We start from the raw sequence: 22,995 nt of genomic DNA on the forward strand, positions 1-22,995 counted from the left end.
ACACCCTCCCTAGCAATATTCGGTAGGTCCCATCTCTTCTGGGTTTCAGGAAGAACCTAAAAACATGGTTATGTGCACAAGCATTTGATGAATAAGTTCTGTGACTCGACATGGCCCGAATTAAGATTTACATGCAAGGTCCCTGGATGAATGGATTTAAGTATTTATGTTTTAAGTTTTGTATACTGTTTTATTAAGTAATGTTTAATTGTTTTAAATGTGCCATGCTTTATTTTTTGAACTTGTTATTGGCATTGAATTTTGCCAGATTTTGGAAGCCGCCTTGAGTCCCCTCGGATGAGAAAGGCGGGGTAGAAATGCTGTAAATAAATAAATAAATAAATAAATAAGATACAAAATTGCTGGACTTAATCTCTTGCTTCACTATCATTCTCCTTTCCATGTGTATCCTGTCTTTTTAGATCACAAACTAGAAGGCAGGCTATTTCCAATTAACTATTTATGGGATCTAAATGCTTTAAATACACACACAGAGAGAGATAATAAAGGAAAAGGTTGCCCCTTGACATTAAGTCTAGTCATGTCTGACTCTGAGGGTTGGTGCTCATCTCCATTTTAAGCCGAAGAGACGGTGTTATCCATAGACACCTCCAAGGTCATGTGGCCGGCACATGACTGCATGGAGCGCCGTTACCTTCCCTTCCTCTCAGAAATCCCAGCCAGTTTACCAGCTGTTAAGATTTCTGGGAGTTGAAAGCCAAAACATCTGGGGACCCACAGGTTGAGAATCACTGCATTACAGCCATTTATTAGCCAATGGAGAGGACATGGTAGTGATAGTAGTGGAGAATGACCAGTTATGTTCCTGTTGTTGGATACGCAACACCAATGTCATCCTCTGGGACCTGTGAAGGATACCTTCCTCAACATTTGCAGAATATGACTTTTCATTATGCATTCGGCTACAGAAACCTAAGTGGACACTTTTCTGCTATCTCATACTTTCCACCAGCTATTAATGACCATGTTGGGGAGACCACAGCAGGTAAATGGCAGCCTTTGGGTGGTGATGGAGGAAACATGACACAGTTCAGAACACTTACATCTCCTGATCCAGAATCCTGACCAATATTTTAACATTTGCATGAATAGCCCAAAACGTTAAAGAAATTACTCTTTGCAGCATAGAAGTGCACTGTGCAGTAATGGAGGAGTATTAGTCAGACAAGCCCTGAAAAAGAAAAAAGGTAGCAACCTTAGCTGTCACTCAGGAAAAGTCACAAAAACCAAAAGAGAAATAAAGATAGGATGCAACTAGAAGTTCTTGACTAAAAAAGCAGAATCTCCAGAAGGTGTGATATCTTTTCTTTCCCACTCCCAATACTTTCTAGCACTGAAGTAGGAAGTGGAGTTTGAAAGTAAAATTGATATTCTGGTTCCCGTCATTGCAATAAATAAAGTTCAAAGTCCTCAGTGTATTTTGAGGAAGTTAAGAAACATCTTGCATTCATTTCCTGCTTTGTTCTACTTGCTATGTTATTATTTTTTCTGGGTTTAATTTTTTGTGTATTAATTACCAAATATTGCTGCAGTGAAGTAGGTGCTCTTGTGACTGTTTTCTGCATGACTCTAATGTTACAAAGGAAAACAGATTGTGAAATTTGTATGAGCTCATAGATTTTGTTATGAGGGCTGTTCGGAAGTGATGCTCAGAAATCAGTTTCCTCAAGATCCAAAATTCGGTCTCCTCAAGACTGTTGACATAAAAGCAAAATATACTGCACTATCCATAAAATCTTAATCAGTTACTAGTCATTTGTATGGTTTCAACTGTTGTGGAAGAGCAAATCAAACACCAAAAATAAATTTCAATAGGAATTTGATTAGAAGCACTATGTTACTAGCATTTATGGAATTAATTGGATTGTTATCAGTATGCATTCCTCTTAAGTGTATTGGCGAACAAAGAGGATAGGAATTAACAAGTGTTATTAGAATTTTAAAACTCTTTAGATTCATTCCATCAATTTTTCCTGTAATGCTTTTCTGATTACTCTGTCAATCATGAATTTATTGTGGTTAGATAATAGATTGGAAATAATGAAGGTATTAAATAAATATCTTCCTTGGCATAGATCAGGAGTGAGCAGATGCAGAAGGTTCTAGGGTCAATTTATGCTGAATCCTAGCCTGTCTACCACAGGAGACAGGGACAGTGGTGTTTGGTGGAGACAGCAGACTGGTCCAAATCAAAGCTGTCCACACTCCCCTGAAGCCGTGGGGTTATTCCAGTGCATCCTTCAACTTTTCCTAACACAGGGCTAAATCACTCCTCACATTGGTTTAATCTGCAATATTTACTGGAAGTAGAGAAATGTTGTAGGAACAACCAGAAGTGAACTCAGGGTGAGTCTGGGTTATAATGCCAATGCAGACAAGTCCCAAAACTAGGCTTTAGCACAGCAGGTTAATCATCAAGCTGCAATAATTTTGCCAACTGGAAGATTGAGAGTTTGAAGCCCAGGTCAGGGGGAGCTCCTGAACTTTAGCCCAGCTTCTGCCTACCTAGCAGTTCAAAAACAAATGTGAGTAGATAAATAGGAACCACATTAAAGCAGGGATGTATTTAGGCTCAGCGTTTGTTCAGAAAAAAGGAGGAAGTTTACAAACAAAAAAAGCTCTTTGGCAGGGAGATGGAGCAACAGCACTCCCTGGTGGCCGCAACCAAACCCAGCCTCCAAAGATGCCAAAAGATGGGAAAGTCTATATATATCTCTATCTGTTGTCTGTCTTGTCGTTGTTATAATCGGCATTGAATGTTTGCTGTATATATGTTCTGTGATCTGCCATGAGTCCCCATTGGGGTGAGAAGAGTGGAATATAAATACTGCAAATAAATAAATAAATAAACATTTAACAAGCAAATTGAAATTCATATTTTCCTTTCCTCTATGTTGGTTAGTTTTAGTAGTAGTTTGGATTAGTAGCTCAGATTGTTATGTGTTTATATTTTATCCCTCTGTGTTGTTTTGTAATATGGAATTTTTCTGTTAGGCTGTGCAACTAGGAGGTTGGGTCCTTTTTCTGCTCATACTAATGTAATGTGTATATCCTAAAGATCCATTCAGCCAAGTGAGTATACCAATCCTTTTCTACCTGAAGCCTATCTGAGCTTATAAAATTGGATATCCATATGCACACATACACACAAATCTAGCCTTTCTTTAAACGTGTAATTACACAGCACAGCACTTTTATCCCATTCCCTTGTTCCTTAGCTACAACTTGCACTATCCCTTTCCTTTCTTCTTGTTTACAGTTGGCCATGGTTTTACAACAGATGACACTATAGGTTATTAGGCGCTGTTCTGAGTTCAAATTGTTGTTTTATATACTAGTGGTTTTATTTTGTATTGTACTGTGTGTTTGTTATGCGTTGTTTTAGGCACCTTGTGCCATATGAAAGCCACCCGAGTCCCTTCGGGGAGATGGAAGCGGGGTACAAAAATAAGTTGTCGTTGTTGTTGTTGTTGTTGTTGTTGTTGTTGTTGTCTCAATAAAATAGGAATTAAAAAGCTATTTGCCTGCTTGAAACTCAGGTGCCACTATTTATCTAAACGGAATAACTGTTTCATTCTCTTAGTATTGTTTGTCTTATTTCCATACTGAATTCTATACTCTTGCATCTGAGGATACAGGAGATGAAAGGGTGCCCTGTTGAGGATTATTGAGTCTAAAGCTAGAGCGGACTCAGATTTCTGTTTGCTATATACCGGTAGTTTAACTTTATGTTTATAACTTGATTTCCAAGTGATATTGTATGGTTTGGGAATTTTGAAAATAGGGAATACCAAGTAATAGGAATTAAAAACAACAACCCACTGGTAAAACTACCCAACATACACTAACATTGATATTAGGGGATAGCATTTAGGCTTGAAATGTCTGTTGTTGTCCAGATGGTCTTTTGAAGCTACTATCAGTCTAGCTTAGTTTGGAGGAATTCTTTCCCAACTTGGTACTTTCTGTCTGGTTTGGAAAGTGAAATTGAACAGCAACACTATGTTCAGGATGTCCTTTATCATATCAAAAAATTCATTCTCAAGAAGGGGATGGGACTGGAAATCCCCCAATTGAAAATTCCCATAGTTGCTGACCCATGTTGGTAATCTGTAAAAATGTTAACTTCTATGCAAATTCCATTTCAAGGTTACAAAGCCACAAGGTGGAGATGCGGCCACAATATGTGGAACAGAAGACAAGTGGAGTGGAATCTAATTCACAATTGTTGATAGCATTTTACAAATGAAAGCATAACTCATAGCTTGTAAGTTACTTTTGGAACCACAACAAGCAGTATTCCACAGCCAGTATTTGGCAATGCCATTACTAAGCATAACCCATAAGAAGTAAGCAAATACATTGATGCCTTTGCTCTTTAGTATGCCAAAAATAATTCATGGAGCAAATTTACTGTTGCATATCAAGCAAACATTGTACAAACATCTTATGGGTCGTTCTTCAGGAAACAAAGAGAAGCAGAACGGTACAGATATTTAGTGGAATGAAATGTATTCAGTGACACTTTTGCAATGTATCATGTGACACTTGATGCAGGATGAGTCAAAGCTTGATGCCGTTCCTATGCCAAAATTCTATGCAATATCCCTCAGCTTTTATGTGTTTTAGAACAGTCATATAGGAAAAAGTCTGGGTAGAGTTACAATTTTGAACAGAACTGGAAATGGCCAGAGATCCAACTGTGTTCCTCTTTCATGTGGTGATGCTGTGGTATGATTTGGAATTGTGTGACTGTTTCAAAAACACAACATGCTCTTTGTTACTGTATAATTCCACTTAATGTAAATGTGGGTTTACTTTAAGCCAGTGTTTCTCAAACTCTGCTCCTCCAGGTGTTTTGGACTTCAGCTCCCAGAAATCCCAGCCAGCTTACCAGATGTTAGGAATTGTGGGAACTGAAGTCCAAAACACCTGGAGGAGCACAGTTTGAGACACTCTGTTTTAACCAAAGAGTGTGCACGTGTAAAGTTTGCACTTGTGACCCTTGGAATCTTCAGACTGAATCTTACACAAAACCCACCAAAAATATTTGCAAACAACAGCAATTTGCTTTTGATGGTCTCCAAAGCCCTAAATATAAAATGAATAGACAATGAGCGGAAAATCGGCAGAAAGGGTAGATGGAAGTGATATCATATCACTTTGCCTTCACCAAAACGTATTGGTGCAAGCACAAGCTGGAAAAGTGGCTCTTGCCCACTATGCAGTTGCCTGGCCTGAACTAACCTAATGTACCTAACCTTATCTTTAGCGAGGCCTGTATTTTCCCTCTAATGGTTATTTATTTATTTTTAATTTAAATGTGTCTTACCTTACCACAAAATAGTGTGAAAGTTGGCCCAACAACCACAAAAATGAATACCAAATAAATAATCATAATAAGATGACAAAGAATAGTAAAAGCCAAAAAACACCTGTAAAAGTGGCCAATTGGTCCATTTGATCTATAACTACAATATGAGTCCTCTTTGGGGAAATAAAGTGGGGTAAAATATAATAATAATAATAATAATAATAATAATAATAATAATAATAATAATAATAATATGAGAAAATCCATCTGAGTCAGATGACAGGCCTATCTGGTCCAGCATTCTGTTTCGGTTGGCAAGCAATTGCTTATGGGAAGTGGAAAGCTCACCACCAGGATATGACTACAACAGCACCCTTTTGCTCATTTTTCCCAGCAACTAATATGTATAGATGGGTCTTCTCATCCCTACAACAACTTCACAACTACCCATGGAAAGAGTGCCATCCTACTGACTTTCATGGCTCAGTGGGCAGTACGGCTTGGATCTCCCAAGTCCCCACCTGACCCCATAACCCCTTCTCCATAAAAGCTCTTACACAATTTCCAACCTTATAGACTCTGTTCCTGCACATTTAACAATAGTTTGATCTGCAGATTTTAGCAGTTGATACATCTTGTCCTTTGTAGTATAAAATGTTGATCTAACTGTCCTTAAAACACGCAAAGAGCAAATCAGTCAATTCTATGGGCAGGTCAGCTGCTAACATTAGAGACATGTTATCTCTGGGGATTTTCCTGCTCTGGGGTCAGAAATAGGGGAAAGGCTGTGAAATTGTACGAGACTGGGGATTCTCTGGATTGCCCCATAATTTGAGTCACAAGGGCTGTTAATCATTCTTCAGCAAAGCTGAAGTTATGGGCATTTCTGTGTGCTCATCTCAACAGGCAGAGCTGCTTCCTTGTTGGAAAACATACAGTACTTCTCTTGCCTTTTTAAGTACAAGGGTGGTCTTTCCCAACCTTCCGCAAATGTGTTGGCTGAAGATGTCTGAAGATGTAGTACAAAACGATCAGAGAGTGACATAAGAGTAGATTTATTTATTTATTTTATTTAAAAACTAGGTGGTTACTTACCTGATAATCTCTCTTGTGTCTTATTTAGAACCATGTAGGTATGTAAAATCTATGTGTGTGGGTAACACGGAGAAAGCTGGCACTATTGAATATCTGCATCTTGCACACCTATTAAAGGAAAGAGAAGCCTCGCCAAACATTGGCTACCTTAGAAGAGAAGGAATGATTTGAGAAGCAAGGTGGCTGCAGGGAGAAATAATGAGCAAGCAGCAAGTGGAAAGCTGAGAAAACGGTAGGCTCTGAAGGCAGGAAAATGAAGAGAAGGGGTGAGGTGAAACTTCACGCACCTCTTAGGGACAGTGGAGCCTAAGAGGTGCATGAAGTTTCGCCTCACCCCTTCTTTTCTTCATTTTCTTGCCTTCAAAGCTTATCATTTTCTCAGGTGAAAGTCAATGTGCCACTGGGAGGAAAAATGGAATTTTAATGAGACTTCAAAAGATTGGAGACAAATCAGCCTACATCCTAATGCAGTCTTGCTTTCATGCACGTTTTTAAATGTGGATACCTCCCCCCCCCCCAAACATGTTTTATAGTTTGTTTACAAAACAAACATTGAAAAGGGATGGCAGTTTTTGGCTGAAAATGAACAAAATCTGGCTACCAGTATTAAAAAACTCAAAAATCAGAACAGTAGATGGGAAGCAACACCTTGAGGGCAGAGGAGCTCCAGGGATGGCTAATGACTCTGAACAAAGGATGTCCCCCAGGCAAGAGACGAACCTTTCCAATGCTGATTAACTGCAACATTCATGCTGGTTCCAACTGATAAAGAACTCTTCTCACACCCTTGACTCTCCACAGATATATAGTAACCTTCCTTGCCTAGTTTCTCCATGCCTCACAACTTCTGACGATGCCTGCCGTAGATGTGGGCAAAATGTCAGGAGAGAATACTTCTGGAACATGGCCATACAGCCCGGAATACATACAACAACCCTACTTCTAGAAACACTCTATGGTCTATGTCTTCTAGTAAAACTCTATGGTCAAGTGTTGGGCAGAAGTTGACTACAGCATTGCACTGAAGGACTGAGAGATGCCTAGAGACCATATTAATCAAACATAGAAATGATCAAATTTGCAAAAGTTAAATCCACAAATGCAGGGGGCTGACTATAGGGAGAAATCTAAAGATTGTGGAGAAGAAAGCACCTGCAAAACGAACTACATCTGAAAAAGTAGCCAACATTTGAGTTGTGGTGCTTAAAAATTATAGCAATGCTAAACAGGGCAATCATTTCATCAGTTCAAAAGAGATAACAATATCTTAACAGCATCCTTGATTATTCTCATTATTTTAAACTTGATTTTAAAGAATGCCTTAGGAACTTGTTTTACAAGTGCCTTAAACATACACATAATAAATGAATAAATTCCTGGAAGGAGAAATCGAAGGCTGCATATCGCTCTTATCACATTTTGCTTATTTGCACAGGATGTGTAACATTTGTGTTGGGTGTTGCTGAATCATCATGCGATTTTGCGGAATCACCACCCTCAATGAGGAAGCTGAAGGAAAAAACAATCATGCAGATAGAAGCATGGAACCCAAATGTTCTTGGTTTTCTCAGGATAAACCTGAGATACATTCCAGTTTCCCTCTTCTTTTGAACAATTTGGGGTGGGGAGGTGGGGTGAACTCCAAAGTGTTGGTGAAGTCACTAATTATGTATGGTCCTGAACTAACAATACATTGAATAAACAGGGAGCCCTTCCTCAGCAACAGGCAGGCTTTTGCAGAAATTGTTCACTGCTTGCGTGGGCCTTTCGGGCATTTTTGAACTACAACTGTGAGTAGTGTTATATCTGACCCCTGAGAGTTACCTGATACTGATGAGTCTTGGAGGCCAGCATCGAGAGCAGAGGCTCTCCACCTCTGCCTCAGATGGTGCTTAAATTAGCTAAACTGGGAAGAACTTTACTAGATCAGATGGAAGTTTTGGGAAGCCTAGGATCTTATTTAAAATAATGGGCAGCTCAGAAAAAAAAACACTTCCAAATTTCTTTCCATTTTAATTGTCCATTTCATCCTTCTGAAGATCCAGGGGCAGACAAATTGCCCCTTCACCCACTGAAGTTGGTTGTCCCTGCTTTACAGGTATGAGCCTTGGGTATGTTGAAACTCAAACATTTTAATTAAACACACTTTTTGTTAAATTCAACAGTTGATTCTCTTAGTATTATGCAGAGGGGGCTACATCTTAATTAATAATTAATTTGAGAATTTGTTTTAAAGTTTGATTTCTTAGTTCCTACCCCTTACAGAAATGTCACATTCCAGTGAACTTCTGCCCATTTGCAGTCTTGACTGGGTTTCTGCCTAGAAATCAAAGCAGTTTCAACTTATAGAAATACATTTAACAACATTTTGAGAAGAGTGGATTCCTCCAGGTGTTATCATGATTTAGTTTCTTGAGTTTTTCTGGGTTTTGCTGGTTATTGTCTCCTCTGTGTCCATTTTATTCTTAATCCATTCTATTCTATAGCTATTTGTAGTGATTTTTTTGTGTCCACACTAAGGCTGTTCTAAAGTTTGTTGTTTTGCAAATCAGAACATAGTTGCTGGAGTTATCATAAGCTTAAAGGGCAAATGTTTCTTGATTGCTTGCTTCCTTTTTGATTTTTTTCCTTCAAGTTCTAGAGCAAAAGTGCCATTTCATTGATGCACCACAACTCTAAGAAAAAAAAATAAATGGAGGAAAAGTCAAAAAGACGTTGTTTTCAATATATCTCAAAATTAAAAACAAAGAAATTGACAGGACAACTATTGTCTGGGACAACATAAATGTTTTTGGATATTTTATTTTAAAAATCCCAAGAATTTCAGCAATATATCCACAATGCAATCTTCTGACACATATGCATCATCTTGATGAATCCAGTATCAACAAAACTAAATCTCGCCACCCATGATGCAAGAGTTACCATTCACCTGGGCAAGGAGTCGCCCAATAACATCCACAGTTGATTCCCCTACAGTTTCAGAGACATTCATTTCCAATCCATGAATTTTTATTATTCCACTGGAATAATTTAGACACGACTGCGGAAGGGGCTGGGCTTGTCAGATGATTGAAATGACCTGCATGGTGGGTTTTGGGCTGAAAAGGGGCCAAAGAATTCAGCAGCAAAGGTGACTACATCATCAGGCTTGCGAAGGAGAAGCAGCTGCAGAAAGTCTGCCAGTAAGGCAGGAAGCTCGGGATGCCGCCGCACATAGGTAGCATGGCTGGCTTCAAGCTCTTCCTAGGAGAATGAAAGCAACAGACCACTATTAGTAGAGTGCTCTTACAATGGGGCAATGCATTAGAGATAAAGGCAAAGCACTGACCTACTCTCCCAGGAAAGATTCATCTAATTTCATCTATAACATTATCTGGCCCTTGGGAAACACAGTTCTAAGGCTATCTCAGTAACCTAAAATGAACAGACTACAACATAGTATCTTTCTTAACTTATCTCAGTCTTTCAATACTATATGTTGTTACTACAAATCCCAGCATTGCTCACTATTGGTCAAGCTGGTCAGGGCTGCTGGGAACGGCAGTCCAACAAATCTGGAGGGCTATTTGATTCTCATCTCCATAGAATCCCCAGGGTGAATTTTAAATATATATTTTATTTGTATTTTAATACTTGTGTTTATATTGTATTTTAATCCTTGCACTATGTATTTTAATACAGTACTGTATACGTATTTCATGATGGGGTGTTTTAATGTTTGTATTTATGTCTTTTATGGAGATGGGTTTTAACTGTGTTGTGCCCTGCCTCAAGTTGTGAGAAGAGGCAGGTAACAAATAAAAATTATTATTATTATTATTATTATTATTAGTAGTAGTAGTAGTAGTAGTAGTATTTTATTACTTCTAAGTATCATCACTTATAGTGTAAATTCTGTAAAAGTTACATGCATTCCCTCATCCATCCTGGAGCAAACAATCTCATTGTAGAAGGAAAGCAACATCGTGAGGGAATGCTAAGCAGTCCTCTGACCATGCTGCTGCTCCTATCCAATTTGAAGCCCCACTTCAATTGCTTTAAGGACAAAAAATACAAATGCTGAGATTGTGCATCTTTTATGGGATGTTACGTTTGGGCTTTGGGGGAAAATTAGCATATTATGGGGCAAGATTCCACCTGTCATCTTATCCTTGAACTCCATTTCCATCCAAACTCACTTTTCTGTCTAAGAACAAGGAATATAGCTGTGGATCTTCTTCCCAGTCTAGAAGTATTTTTCCAAACACCGGACGAGGATCTGGCACATCTGGGAAGTGATAGAAATGGAACAAGAGTGTTGGAAACATGAGGTGTAGTGATAGCAGCAGCATATCCAGGAATATCGGAAATCTAGACTACCAGAAACTTCAAGGCATAATGCCTAATACAATATTTAAAAAGTAATATTTCTAAGATCTGAGAAACTACATCATAAAATTCCCAATGGTGCCATTTATGCGCAACCAATGGTCAATGAAAGAGGAAGTATTTGTGACATTTTGCTCAGATCAGACAATTCACCCCTAGCTGCTTCCCACAATGAAGGTCAACAGTTCCCCTCAGCTATGATCAATTCACTTGCCACTGTTGACCATTTCCAACTAAGTGGGTAGGGAGGTACATGCTAGGACTTAGCTAGGAGAGTTCATAACATTTTTTTTTACCTAATTCAATCAGAACAGGCGTCTGCAGGATCACCATGATGGCTGGGGATCCAATCTGGATGCTTCGAGATAAATGCCTGGGTGGAGGAGGCAAGAAGGAAAACTAGCCAGCTGGACCCTTCTGTATTTATTTCTGGAACTGAAAGAGACAGGCAGGAGCCCTACAGTGTTGTAAGCCATATGAGACTGCTGCCTTCAGGAGGAGAAAAGGTGAATAGATCATTATGCCTCAGCTATGAATGGGAACTCCTTTTGTCATGGTATATGCAACTAATCAACCAGTAAATGCTGGTTTCAAACATGTAGAATATTTCCTCACTTTTGATGTTTTAAAAATATTACCACTGTAGATGGTGTCATAAGCTTCCCTTTCTTAAGTGTCTACATTCTCCATTCCCCATTGAGTTGTCAAAGCCTCGGGTTAAGAGAGTGTTTAATACCTTACCTTTTCCCACTTGGCACCTTCTAAGTATAGAGTTTCTATAATTCCAGCCAGCATGGCCAATGCTGGTTGGGGTTCCAGGAATGGTAGTTCACATTGTGCAGACAGTACCAAGTTTCAGAGGTCTGGCCTATACTTTGAATGTTCTGAGGCACTGAGAAGAATACAGCTATGGTGCTTTATGACCCATTCCTACAGAAGCATTTCATTACTTATTTAATTAATAATCTTGCCTTTCTCCCAGTACAGGATCCAAAGTATGGGACTGAAAGAGCATTGCCCTACCTAATAAAAATTAGACAAGTGGCCACAAGTTGTGAGAGAAGATTGCAAGCATAGGAAACAAGGGAGGAGCATGAATTAAGCATACACATCTTTGATTGGTGCTTCAGAGTTTGGGAAGTGTGGGCCTGCTTTTGATTGATGAAATAGTCCAAGTTAATTAGGATTGTTGTTATTGTGTTTCTTCAAGTCGTTTCAGATTTAGGGCGACCCTAAGTCTAAAGTTTAGGTTGGGGGGGGGGGGGAATAAATGACCTTGGAAGGTTGCATCCGGCTCGCAGGCCTTAGTTTGGGGACCCTTACCCTAGAACAGTGATTCCCAAAGTGGGCGCTACTGCCCCCTGGTGGGTGCTGCAGCAATCCAGGGGGGCGGTGATGACCACAGGTGCATTTCTTTACTATATTTTACGAAAAAGGTAGAAACATTAATACATATATCTTTCTGTTTAATTGCTATTAAAAAATTTAAAAATTAATTTCCAGTAGGTGCTGAGTAATATTTTTTCTGGAAAGGGGGCGGTGGCCAAATAAGTTTGGGAACCACTGCCCTAGAACATGGAATTTAATCTCTTTTCAGGTCCCTCCCTTCATCTTTTAACAGTGGGGAAGGGGTTTCACTCTACCCAAAAAATGCAAATGGACTTGGCTACTTCTGAATTCATCAGGAAGGGGCTATCTAATCAACTGTGGATACTAGACTCTCTTAAGCAGCCAATCCCTATCAGAAGTAGCCAACCCCAATCTCTCCTGCAAATAATTGTGGATGTTTTAGGGTCAAGAACACCAGAAATCCAGGAAGATGGATGCCTATGGTTCCCAGATGTTGTTAGACTAGAGATCCTTTATCCAACCTCAAAACCCACAGGCAGGACATTCTTGTGAAAGTATCTGAAAATGCTGTCTATGAAGAACTATACTTCCTCAATTTTTGTGTCTCCTCCTTATTCTACCTATCATTGTGAACGCACTGTAACATCCGTAAGACAGAAAGAAGTGTTTATTTGTAAATACATTTCTGCTGTATGTGCAACCAGAGTTCAAAGGAAACTTGGGACCCACATTAAGCATCAAGGAAATCACCATCAAGAACACTGCAAGAGGGGCTAGGAGTAGTACTGTATGGTAGGAAAGCCTGGATCTTTCTTACCCATCTGATAGGAAATAGAATTGACAGTTCAGGGGAATCTCATCCACAGGGTGCACAGCTCTCTCAATCACAAACACGTCCACTTCCTCTTTGCCCACTTGCTGCTTCTGTAAACCCAGAGTATCCTAGAAAGTGATTGACAAATGAAAAGAGGTGTGTGCTTTCCTTTTCTTTTGCTAATTGCAGAGGCAGCAATGTCTTGATTTCTACATATGATCTCAATTTTATTTCTGCCTCCACCCACCCCACAATTCTGCATCACAGTCCTCTTAATCTATGGCTATCCAGTTTATATTTATTTTTCTACCTATTCCAGTCCCATAGATTAAAGAAGTCTTACAGAAGGAGTAGAGCTAGATGGGATGAGAGAAATGTCTGGAACAAGAAAGCCACAAGAATATATGAAGCCATTTCATACTGGCCAAAGCTTGGAAATATCTACATTGATTGACAGCATGAAGAGATATTTCCTAGCTGTCTTTGATATTGCTAAGGACTGAACCTGGACCTTCTTGCATGTTGAACATAAGAAATCCTGCGCTGGATTAGGCTAAAAGTATATGTCTACAGGATTGTTTGCTTTAGTGACTAAACTGATGCCTCTGGAAGTTCATAAGAAAAATGTGATAACTGCAAGAGCACCTTTCTGGTTATGCCCTTTAGAAAATGATATTTTGAGCCCCAAGCTTGAAAAAATACTTTGTAAAATTCAAAATCCCAGAAGACCCAGCACTAGCAGTTGTATGAGAGAGATTACAGGAATATTCATCCAAAACCCCCATATTTCCCAGCTATGGCAAAAGAATAATACTTCTGGTCTTGAAGGGGAAATACAACCAGCATGTCTAGTACCTATGGATAGTCCTGCCTTACACAATGCTGCTTTACCCCTATTTACAGCTCATTTTTAAGACACATTGTTCTCTCCATTACCAAGACAGACAAGGTGCCCCTACTGACCCACCTTGTATGCCCCAGGCAGACTTACATAGGTGGAGGTACAGATGTGCTGCTCAGTGTCAAATGTGAGAAAGATAGCATCCTGTGGCACAAGCTGCCTTCGAGCCATCACCCGCAGCACCAGGAAGTTGGCAGACTCTGAGATGAAGCCTTGGAGTTGTGAGCACTTATAAGAGAAAGTGTCTACATGGATCTCTTCCTGTGTGAGAGAGAAGGAAAGAATCCCTCACCAAATCCTAGGAAAAAAGGTTACCTAGTGGGAGAGGGGGAAACGGCTTTTGGGTCTTGTAAGTGGCATTCTTGAGAACTACTATTGGTGACTATGACTGGAAACTAGGCTTCAAAACCCTGCTCAGCCATGGAAGTGACCCCGACAAAATTTCAGAGGAAGGCAAAGACAAACTGCCGCTAAACAAATATGCCAAGAAAACCGGTGATAAAGTTCCTGTTAAGTCGGAAATTACTTGTAGGCACATAACAATAGGTGGCATTCCAGAAGTAGCAGACTAATATGCAGATTTAAATTCACTTTCTGAGTGTTGTAAGATCAGATACAATATCAAAATGTATTTTAAAAATCTTTGTTTTGAAAATAAATGATTCTTAAAATAAATATTGAAATACTATTTTTTGCTAATTGATCAGATCTACTGTACTAGAGGAGATGAGATGAAGTAGAAAGAACTGGAAAGAGACTTGGTTTGTCTCCATTAGGAGGTTACTTCAGAGAGTCCACAAGATCCCCTGGGAAGGCCCATTAGGCCCCATAATAAACAATAACAACTTCTATCAACATTGCCACCCCACCTAGAAGAAACTTGAAAAGCATGGAAGGTTGTAACCTGATTAAAAGTGCCACTGTTACAGGCTTCCAGGAATGTAAAAAATGTGGTGGGAAAAAACTGGCAGACACCCAAGAGGCACAAAATGTCATTGCAAGCTGCATGTGGCCCAGGACCTGCTTTTGCTCACTCCTTCCTAACAGAAGCCACAACATGTGGTTACTTTTGGTTAAGCCTTATGAATTGCCTATGGGATTCCTTTCATCCTGGAGAAACAATTGGAAAACCTTTAGGAATTGTTCACTTTACTCACATTTTTTTCCACTATGGCTTTCCTCACAAAAAGTTGATCTTGGCGCTTCATCACATGGATCCTAGTTTCCACTGGATGCTCTCTAAACTGTGGGAAAGGGGAAACATAGCATGATGACGCCTCCATGGCAACACCGTGCTCTTTCATGTTACACTGCTTAACTGACATGGCTTCATCCTTTACAATTCTGGGATTTGTAGTTTCATAAGGTATTTCATATAAGTGTTCCTTATGCATGCAGATGTGTTTTGGCAAGTGTTGAAGGGGTTGGTATTTGCAGCATCCAAAAAGTCCTTCTCAACTTACTGTAAACCCCTGAAGCCACCTTGCATGGCCACTCTATGATTCGAGATGAGCAAGCAAGGTCAACTGCCTGGCAACTCAGCCAGATGCATGGTGATTACAGACATATGGAGACCCCTGGAGGATCCCCATAAATCTCAGTACTGATTCATCATTGTATGGGATGTAGCTAGAATTTTTCTTAATCTGCCTGCTCACCTTGAAGCACAGAACTGCTATATGAGGCAGCTTCAGGGCTTTACTTTAGGTCAAGGGCTGGAATTTGGTTCATTTAAGCCTAGGTCTGTATGCAGATATTTACACAATACCAAAAGCATGTTGAACTGAAGCCCTTGAGTGGAACTGCATGTCCTGCTGAGAATGAAGCCGTACTGAGTTCAGCTTTCTTCTCTTGGAGGGAGAGAAGAGAAAGGCACAGCTCCATCACTCCTAGGCCCAGAAGTTGAGAACAGCTCACCTTCCATCCCAACTGCCACTGCCCTGGCTTCCGAGGGATAGAAGAAGCAGCAGGCATATTTTCATCATGCCTTGTTGTTTTTCAATTTGCAGACTTTTTTCACTATGTACTTTTTTGGCTCCCATGGGAAGCTGGCAATTCTGGAGAAAATTTGTCACGTTCGCCTGGTGTGTCACCATCCTTCTCTGTTATACAGTGCATTATTGAATGTACATTTAATTTCCTTTTGATGAAACAGGCTGCTCCCCAGTAAGGTAAAGGTAAACGTTTCCCCTGACGTTAAGTCCAGTCGTGTCCGACTCTGGGGGTTGGTGCTCATTTCCATTTCTAAACCGAAGAGCCGGCGTTGTCTGTAGACACCTCCAAGGTCGTGTGGCCGGTATGACTGCATGGAGCGCCGTTACTTTCCCGCGGGAGCAGTACCTATTAATCTACTCACATTTGCATGTTTTCGAACTGCTAGGTTAGCAGAAGCTGGAGCTAACAGCGGGCGCTCACTCCGCTCCCGGGATTTGAACCTGGGACCTTTCGGTCTGCAAGTTCAGCAGCTCAGCGCTTTAACACACTGCACCACCGGAGGCAGTAACATGTCACTTTCATTGAAGGATGGAGTAGAGATAAGATAGTGAAAGACATGGAAAAATACTAACATCCAGTGATATTACATCTAAATTATAGCTTGGTAAATTACTTTTACCAATGATCAGAATGTCCTAGCAGGGGAAATATGAGACTTAATTGTCCAAAGAAGAAATTTTTTCAAAAATCTGATCCAAACCTAGTCACAAAAACTAGCTTGCGTCTGGGAAGAGAAAGTTTATCAGAGTTGTGTACGTTCAGGCCTTGCTGGTTAACAGAGGTAGAAGACAATGAATATACTGACCCGCACACTTTCCTTTGTATGCTGCTCAACAGTTTCCAGTCTCTTTGTTACATGTCCTAATGCAGAAGGGAGGCAAGGGGGAGGGAGAGAACAAAGCCAACAAGTAAGACTAGTGCCATCTGCTCTGAAGAAGGATGCCAATTCTGTTTCTACATGCAAGTTGCTTGTCTGTTCTTTATCTCCCTTGGAAACACTTTCATCAAGTGACCCTGCATCAATCCACATTTTTAAATTGCCTGAAGATGTGTCTCTAATTGGCTAGAAATCACAAAATTGACAGTTGGACCTATTGTATTCAGGATACTTACATATTTATTGTTTATGTTGAAATGACAACCATCAGTTCATCCAGGGGCTTTTTTAAAACAAAAAAATAGAAAATCTAAATTATTTCTTTTCCAATGTTTTCAGTGGGTTGCTATGGGTTTTTTGGGCTGTATGGCGATGTTCCAGCAGCATTCTCTAGTAATGTTCTGCCTGCATCTGTGGCTGGCATCTTCAGTGGTTCTGTTGGCAGTGAGGCAAGTGGAGTGTATATATACCTGTGGAATGTCCATGGTGGAAGAAAGAACCCTTGTCCTGTACCATATCAACAACATCCACCCAAACATCCAATTTACCATGGAAAAAGAAAATGAAGGAAAACTACCTTTTCTAGATGTCGTAGTCATCCTCAAACCAAATCTACAGTTGGGCCACACAGTTTACAAAAAACTTACACACACTGATAGATACTTACACAAAAACTCAAACCATCACCCAGGTCAAAAAGAAGCACAATAAAAGCCCTGGTAGACCGTGCAAACAAGATCTGCGAACCCCACCTCCTCCAAGGTGAATGGAACCATCTAAACCGGGCTGTACAGGCTAATGCGTATTCTACAACAGACATCAGAAGAGCTGCAAGACCAAGAACAAGCCAAGGGAGTAAAGACAAAAATCCACCCGTAAATTACCTGTAATAGTGGTAGTGCAAGGTACGCCATCAATAGTCACCTTGCTGGTTGCACACACTAGGTAACAGTCTTCATCCTGCCATTCGTTGATTGAATAGTAGGCCATTTTCACTGAGATGGAAAGAGTTCCAATCGTCTGTCCACTCTCTGAGATGGCAACCAGCGATTCTTCAAAAAGGCAAGGCTTGACATCTTCTTCCCCTGTGACTCGAGACCAGCAGAACTGCATCATTCAGGGAAAACCGGGAGACTTCCCTTGCTCCCACCCAGAGCAAGAAAAGAAATCCCTTAAAAATGGCTACCAGTTATTGTGAGCAGAACTATTGGAAATCCAGCAACACTTAGCACTGAAGAGTGAAGAATGCCTTATAGCATTGGGGTGTTTCTCTACCTCTTCTTTCCTTGAGTTCTGTATGAACACTCCAATGTATATCTGGGTTACTCAATATCTTGAGTAATATCAATATCAATAACCTCAGAATGGAATTCCTACAATATAGCTTAGTTTCTTTCTCCAAGCCTTTGGTGTGTTTACTCCTTAAATCAAGATCTCTAACAGCTACATGCATGCTAACATGAAGGGCAATTTGAAATTAACCAGACTGTCCCCACTTTCCACTGCTTCCTCCTGGTTCTCCTCAAAGACTTACCAGTTAAGACTGCCAATATGGAGGTGTTTTATGTTGGGACTGTAAGGTAAAAGGGAAGATTTAACACTTTCCTTTTTTCCCTTCACTACAATGAATGCTGCCTCCTTTCCATATAGCTACTCTAAGGCCTCTTCCACACTGCCCTATATCCCAGGATCTGACCTCAAATTATCTGCTTTGAACAGGATTATATGAGTCTCCACTGCCAGATAATCTGGGATAAAAAGATAATCTGGCATCAGATCCTGGGATATAGGGGCAGTGTGGAAGGGGCCTGTGGGAAAAAGTTCCACTGCCAACAAGGAAAGATTACACAGAGACAACAGAAGCATGGTCTGTCAGTAGGAATTGCAGCCATGTGGGAAAGGCGAAATGGCCCCTCGATGCATGATTAAAATCTGTTCCTTCTTAGGTCCCTTCCACACAGCTGTATAAAATCCACATTGAACTGGATTATATGGCAGTGCGGATTCAGATAATCCAGTTCAAAGCAGATATTGTGGATTATCTGTCTTGATATTCTGGGTTATATGTCTGTGTGGAAGGACCCTCAGTATCTTTTGTGATTAAAACATTGACAACAATCTAATATGATTTACCATGATGCATTCAGTGTCATGTCTAGTTTGGACACAAAACTCCATATTTACAAAATCCAGAATTACAGAAGCTCTAGTCTGTCAACCACCACAACAATGTGATCCTTCTGAGGCTGGCTCTACATGGTAGAATGAATGCATTTTACCACCACTTTAACTGTCAAGGTTAAATGCTATGGAATCCTGGAATTTATAGTTTGGTGAAGCACCAGCCTTCTTTGACTCCGTAAAACTATAGTTCCTGTGATTCAATTGTATTGAGCTATGGGATTGAAAAACGTGTCAACATATATTAATTCAACCATGTAGATCAAGCATGGGCAAACTTCGGCCCTCCCGGTGTTTCGGACTTCAACTCCCACAATTCCTAACAGCGTACCAGCTGTTAGGAATTGTGGAAGTTGAAATCCAAAACACCTGGAGGGCTGAAACTTGCCTATGCCTGATCTACATGGAGGGCTGAAACTTGCCTATGCCTGTAGATGCACCCTGAGATGAACAGCCTCGCCTCCACCTGCTAATTAAGGGACACTCACCAATGAGGGAGAGGAATTCCACTGCCCCCTTGCTGGCAACTGGGATTTTTGGCATTGCTGCCTCTTCAGTCACTTCTGACTTCTGAGTTTGCATTTTGAGGAGCTTGTCAAGCTGGTGACTTTATGTGTGTTTTCCAAAGGTCTGGAGTTCTGGAAGAAAAGGACTGTTAATAAGAAGGCTTGATTAAAGGCCATAATTATCTTGTATTGATGTAATTGGGGCCACATAATATGGGCGAGTGAGTCAAAGGGAATAAATCCGGTTCTTGGTCTCACATCATAGTGGCAGTCATCATATCAACAACAGCGACTACTTTGCAGATATTTAGGGGTGCGTTCTGGTAAACAGAGGTGTCATGTTCTCAACCCGCCCCCAACCCAAGCGTGTCTCATGTATTGTGTCGTATTCTTCTCTGAATATATTACCTCTGCCTCCCATGCACAAATATAAATCTGTATTCTCAAAGAAATCCAATATCTAGGCCCTCAGAAACAGTAAGCAAGGAAATTAGGGGGTGCAGCAACACCCATACTAAGGCTGACCGGGGGGGGGGGGGGGGGGATGGGATCTACACTGTAGAATTAATACAGTTTGCCACCACTTTAACTCTCCTAAGGATAGAGAATCATGGGAGTTCTAGTTTTACAAGGTCTTTAGCCTTCCCTGCCAGAGTGCTAGTCAGGGCCGTAGCCAGAAAAAAATTTGGGGGGGTGGGTGGGTGGGGGGGTTGAAAATTTCGGGGGGGGGGGTTAACCCCTTGCACACACCCCTCCCCGCTACAAACCTGTCAATATCTGCTTGAGATAGTGCCTGGAGGGACTCTTAATGTTTTGTGTCTCATAGACTTAGCATGGGGATTTGGTTAACCAGTTAAAATTCATGAGTAAACCAGGTTTTTTTTTTATAACCTGAAAAATTTCGGGGGGGGGGGGTTGAATCCCTAAAACCGCCCCCTCGCTACAGGCCTGATGCTAGTGCCCACCAAACGACAACTGCCTTGATTCTATACCATTCAGCCATAGCAATTAAAATGGAGTCAAACTGCATTAATTCTAGTGTAGATGCACCCTCAGTTATTTACATCTCTTCCCTTGTATACAAGGGGCTTCCCAGGAAGATGGGTGGCCCTACAGAAACCCCGTCCTGCCCTTATTAGTCCCTCAGAGGCCTTCCATCCCATTCAGTCATGGCAATTAAAGTGGAGTCAAACTGCATTAATTCTACAGTATAGATGCACACCCCCCCGGTTATTTACATTCCTTCCATTGTATACAAGGAGCTTCCCAGGAAGATGGATGGCCCTATAGAAACCCATTCCAGCCCATATTAGTCCCACAGAGGCCTTCCATAATAGACTCACTGCTTTTTCTTTTCTTCTAGAGGAGGCCGCAATGTATCCACTGGTTACTATAGCAACTACCTTCCTCGCCTGTTCCTTAAAGGGACAGAGCTTTTTTTCAGACGGGCAGAGTCAGCTTTCCCTTGAATTCCTGAGCAGGGAAAGAAGGGAAAGGGGAAACTAGGAATAAAGACCTTGACATCCAATATTTGTCTAAATACAACTGGCATACTATGGTGCTTTATTTTGTCTTGAGTTGAGGAGGCACCCAAACTGGGCTCTGCAGGCCAATAGAGATGCCACCAGAGACATCAGAAGAGCTGCAAGACCAAGAACAAGCCAGGAGAGGAAAGACAAAGATCCACCCAGAGGAAAAGTGTTCTTACCATACATCAAGGGAACCACTGACCACATAGGGAAGCTGATGAAGAAACACAAACTATCTACAGACCCACTAAGAAAATCCAACAAATGCTACCTTCAGTGATCCTCTCACCTCTGCAGGAGTCTACCGTATACCATGCAGCTGTGGACAAGTCTACATAGGCACCACCAAAAGCAGCATTGCCCAAGCACTGCAGACTAACTCAACCAGAGAAGTCAGCCACAGCAGAGTGCTTGATAAACCAACCCAGACACAGCATATTATTTGAGAACACAGAGATGCTGGACCACTCTCACAACCACCATGTCAGACTACACAGAGAAGCCATTGAAATCCACAAGCATGTGGACAATTTCATAAAATTATTATTATTATTATTATTATTATTATTATTACTACTACTACTATTACTACTATGTCTCTGGTGGGATTATACATAAGGAGATTGGGGTAAATAGGGGGCACTTCAGGACAGAAGCATCCATTTGCAGTGTATAAACTCAGAGAATAAAAAAGCAGGGATGAAAGGCATCAGAAATAAACTGTGTTAAGCCTGTGTTGAGTCATTTGCTTATTTTAATGCATGTAAATGGGCTCGAGATAATGCCACTACAGGCTTGTATAGCTGTCATATTTAGAGGCCAACATTTTAACCCTCCGCCCCTCCCTTCTTTCTCAAGCAACCCTTCACTGTCTTCTGATCTAAAGACATCTTTACAGTAGCTGTGTTGTCATAGTAACAGAAGGGCTTCCTGAGACAAAAAAAATGACATTTGGTACAAAATCAATGTTTTAAAATAATAGCTTTTAGCTGCCATTCATCCTTTTAAGCAGTGAGAGCTCGATTTGCCTCTATAGTTATGCCTAGCTAAAGAAAGGCCTATTTATATATTTATTACAATATCAATGCAGATATATTTGCAAAACAATATTAATCATATACATATGTGTATTGTGTTTCTTGAAATCATTTCCCTAAAGTGACCTTTTGAGGCTGGATGGCTATCTGTTGGGGGTGTTTTGATTGTGCTTTTTCTGCATGGCAGGGGGTTGGACTAGATGGCCCATGTGGTCTCTTCCGACTCTATGATTCTGTGGGGCTGACAGTGTGTGACTTGACCAGTGGGTTTCCATGGGCAAGTGGGATTTGAACTCAGATCTCCCAAATTCTAGCCTAGCACTCAAACCATTGCACCAGTCAGGATTGCTATAAACATACTGGACCATTTCTGACAGTGGCCAGAACTTAGAAAAGTTACTTTTTTGATCTATAACTCCCAGGAGCCTTTTAGCCAGCATAGACTTGGGGTTGGGAATTATCAGAGATGTAGTGCACACATTATTTTTTTCCTGAGCTTTGATCTTGATTTTAAAAGCAGCATTTACCAGAATGGCGATCTCCTCCATATAAGAGGACTATATTGGCCACCCCATGCATTGTCTGGAGGTTGGATAATGTAATATACATGTAGCAAACATACCATGCGAAAGTGCAAAAAATAAAGAACGAGAGTTGCCACTCCCAGTCTTCATTTTACAATATTAATTGGGATATTCATAACCAATACACACAGCACACAATGAATACAGAAAAAATACAGAAGAGAAATTATGGGAGGTGACATACCACATTACTGACACTATCCAGTAGATGACACTCTTCACACTACAGAATACACTAGTAGTAAAGAACAGGGGGAAGAAGACAATTCTCTTCTTCTGAAGTTGCATTTACATTGTAAAATTAATGCCGTTTGGCACCACTCAAACAATAGTGTATGGCAAACACTCTAGTAAAACTACAACTCCCATGATTCTATAGTGTTAAGCAATGGTAAACACACTAGTGTTTGCCATAGGTCA

General features: G+C 40.6%; 1 protein-coding gene across 5 annotated transcripts; it reads right to left on the reverse strand.

Annotated features, from left to right (window-relative positions):
* Window positions 1–9,216: 9,216 nt before the first annotated feature.
* Window positions 9,217–20,880, reverse strand: catip (ciliogenesis associated TTC17 interacting protein). Of its 5 annotated transcripts, none has more exons than XM_003214927.4 (10): window positions 20,769–20,878; window positions 19,408–19,557; window positions 17,623–17,823; window positions 16,667–16,722; window positions 15,024–15,110; window positions 13,957–14,127; window positions 12,969–13,093; window positions 11,098–11,174; window positions 10,612–10,700; window positions 9,217–9,676 (listed from the first exon to the last, which is right to left on the reverse strand). In XM_003214927.4, the coding sequence occupies exons 2-10, from the start codon at window positions 19,499–19,501 to the stop codon at window positions 9,464–9,466; spliced, it is 1,113 nt and encodes a 370-aa protein (XP_003214975.2). In that variant the 5' UTR covers window positions 19,502–19,557; window positions 20,769–20,878; the 3' UTR covers window positions 9,217–9,463. The 5 variants fall into 5 exon arrangements, 4 of the variants coding, with proteins under 4 accessions (XP_003214975.2, XP_008108455.2, XP_016849623.2 ...); XR_506337.3 differs by having other exon boundaries at window positions 9,627–9,676; window positions 11,098–11,290; window positions 20,769–20,880; XM_008110248.3 differs by lacking the exon at window positions 19,408–19,557 and having other exon boundaries at window positions 20,769–20,805.
* Window positions 20,881–22,995: the final 2,115 nt, after the last annotated feature.

The sequence above is a fragment of the Anolis carolinensis genome, chromosome 1 (genome assembly GCF_035594765.1).
Source record: "Anolis carolinensis isolate JA03-04 chromosome 1, rAnoCar3.1.pri, whole genome shotgun sequence".
Taxonomy (NCBI): Eukaryota; Metazoa; Chordata; class Lepidosauria; order Squamata; family Dactyloidae; genus Anolis; species Anolis carolinensis.